Source organism: Ictalurus punctatus, chromosome 27 (genome assembly GCF_001660625.3).
Source record: "Ictalurus punctatus breed USDA103 chromosome 27, Coco_2.0, whole genome shotgun sequence".
Classification (NCBI taxonomy): domain Eukaryota; kingdom Metazoa; phylum Chordata; class Actinopteri; order Siluriformes; family Ictaluridae; genus Ictalurus; species Ictalurus punctatus.
This window is the reverse complement of record NC_030442.2, coordinates 17,605,001-17,607,500: the sequence shown is the minus strand read 5'-3', so window position 1 is coordinate 17,607,500 and position 2,500 is coordinate 17,605,001. Positions and strand designations below refer to the sequence as shown.

At 45.7% G+C, this 2,500-nt stretch overlaps 1 protein-coding gene across 1 annotated transcript in view; it reads left to right on the top strand.

Annotated features, from left to right (window-relative positions):
- The window catches only part of itfg1 (integrin alpha FG-GAP repeat containing 1), a 116,630-nt gene that overhangs the window by 3,715 nt on the left and 110,415 nt on the right, over nt 1–2,500 (top strand). Inside the window, exons 5-6 of the mRNA XM_053676654.1 lie at nt 89–163; nt 246–340. Of these exons, the coding sequence (XP_053532629.1) occupies nt 89–163; nt 246–340 (170 nt within the window). The remainder of the gene's footprint in view (nt 1–88; nt 164–245; nt 341–2,500) is intronic.

Below are 2,500 nucleotides of genomic sequence, written 5' to 3'. Positions count from 1 at the left end.
CGTCTGTTCTAGAAAGTTCTGTACTGAATGTATATACTGTATGAAGTGTATAAAGCATTCCTGATGCGTTCGTGTTTCCCGGCTGCAGCTTTAACGGCGATATGATTCCGGATATTTTCGGAACGGTGGGCGACTCCACAGAGGTCTGCTATCTCCGTGGCAGGTAAAGGGAATTTCGGGAGTTCTGGATCTTAACGATTTAACCGTACGGGCAGGACTCTGATTTATTCGTTTTTGTTCTGCAGGAAGCCGAAGTGTGAGAAAGCGCTGGGGTCAGACGTGCAGATCCGCGTTCCTCACTCCCACGCCTTCATCGACCTTAACAGGGACTTCACGGCGGGTGAGTCACGATTCCCGCGTCGGCGCTTTTGAAAGAGTCGTTTAGAAATATGAGCAGCGTAAAGGTCTTCTTTCTGAAGAAGCGTTCGCTAACAACGGCCGACGACGCTCGCGTGAAAGAAGGCAAATGAGAACTGAGGCGGAATATCAGCAACGCTTTTGTATTTTGGAACCGAATCCGATCGTTTTTATGCAGGCATGTCCATAGGGGGCGCTAAAAAATATGTATATGTGACATGTAGCACTCAAAATGGCGGCTGTATCACAGAAGTCCCGCCCCCAATCAGATTCACCAAACACCTCGTTGGTTGACGTTAGCAGAAATCCTGTCAGATATTTTATTAGTTATTAGAGAGAAAGAAGCCTGCGATGCGATTTTGAGTTTCTTGTGCTTTTTTTGGGGGGGAAATTTCTACCGTACGGAATAGTTTTGCGCGCTCTTTCGCAGCGATTGTTTGTTGGTAAATGTAGCTTTTACGTAGCTGGACTCAGCATTGTGATGACATCACATGACGCATCTTGGCCCAAATCTGCAGTCATTTTAAAACATTGCAAGTTCCTCTGAATAACGCGGAGTTTGTGTTCATTTGTGCGATCGCAAAATTGTGACATCCTCAAGGGACTGTTTTAGTTATTATTGACACCAAAGACGTCAAGATATTTAGGCTAGGTTGTCAGATCCGTGTCTGAAAAGCCAACGTTTTTAACATATCGGGCGCTCGACGTTGAAACAAATAACAGCCTGGACTTGTACGAATGGAAATAACCGCCAACTAGAAGGACTGCGGTGGAAAACGATGGCAGCCATCAACTAAGCCGTCGAGTTCTCAGCTTACGGTCGGCTTCGTTAGGATTAAAGTATTCTGTCCATATTGGGACGCTGTGGTGCTTGGACCCCTGTGATCGCTTTTCGAGGCTATCTTCTTATATTTGTGGCGAATTCCTAGCGTTCGTGTGCACGTTACAACCCGTAGCCTCTTGGATTGAAAAATTGAGGTGTTTTGAAAAGGTTTTTATGAAAGAAATGGTCCAAGAGAGACACTTTTTTTTATTTTTTTATTTTTTTATTTCTTCCTGGTAGTTTGAGACCCGGGTGATTTCTAACAGCCTCTCGGAGTGAAACATACGGCGGTTTTCGACCCGAGTGTGAAAGGAAAGGCGTTCCTTTTTCTTCACCACTGAATAAATGAATCTCCGCCCCCAGACTGTTTTTGTTTCCTGCTTTAGTCACCTGTCATCAAGATGGACTGTCTTCCCTGCCTTCTTTCTGGCCAACAGATTTTGAGTCTTGTTTGATCCATACCCGATGGAGTGTGTGTGTGTGTGTGTGTGCGCGCGTGTGTGTGTGTGTGGTTTTTGGAGCAGATGGGTGGAGGAGTCATGTAACTCCCTCTCTCCTCCTCTCTCTTTCTTGCTTTCTTTGTCTCTCTGTCATATTTGCTCACTGGGCTGTGATGTTTGAACCCTCTGGCGTAATTAATAATTAAGCCGGAGAAAGATTTTAAAACAAAGCACTTCCAAATAATCACTGAATCACGCTTCAGTGGCAGAGCAAACACTCGCCTCTCGCCGAATTCTCCACAACGCCGCGAGGGTGGGGCTCCGTTCGGTCCACAGACGTTCACGGTTGAAGTTTGGCTCGGTCGAGAATGAAATGGACCCGATTCGGACCGGTGTTCAGAAGGTGTTACTCAGATTTTCTGTAACGGCAGCTCTGACAGGAAGTTCGTTCTAATACTGTACGTCATCGTTTCTATAGTAACCTCTCATTCATTGGGGATGGGATGTGATGAGATGTTTAGTTCGCATCCGTTGAAGGAGTCTCCAGTGTCAGCCAGGGGTAAAGCTGTAATTTTCAGTTTTCCGACATCTCCAGGGCAGAGGAGTTTACGCCTTGAGGTTCATGACGAACACGGCAAGCTTTCGTTTGATTTTTTCTTTTTTTTTTTGCCTTCGAGAGAGAAAAGAAGAGGTGCTAGAACTCGAGTGAGAACAGGAACGAACTTGTTTCTTGGATGAAAAGTCTGACGTGTTGTTTAGTAAATAAGGAAGGAATAAAACACTTTGGGTTGTGCCGTTATTGGAAAATAATGGGCTTCCGGGTGGTGACGGTGTCTCCTCTTCGTCACGCCACCCGCTGTTGATGAGTTTCCTATAACAG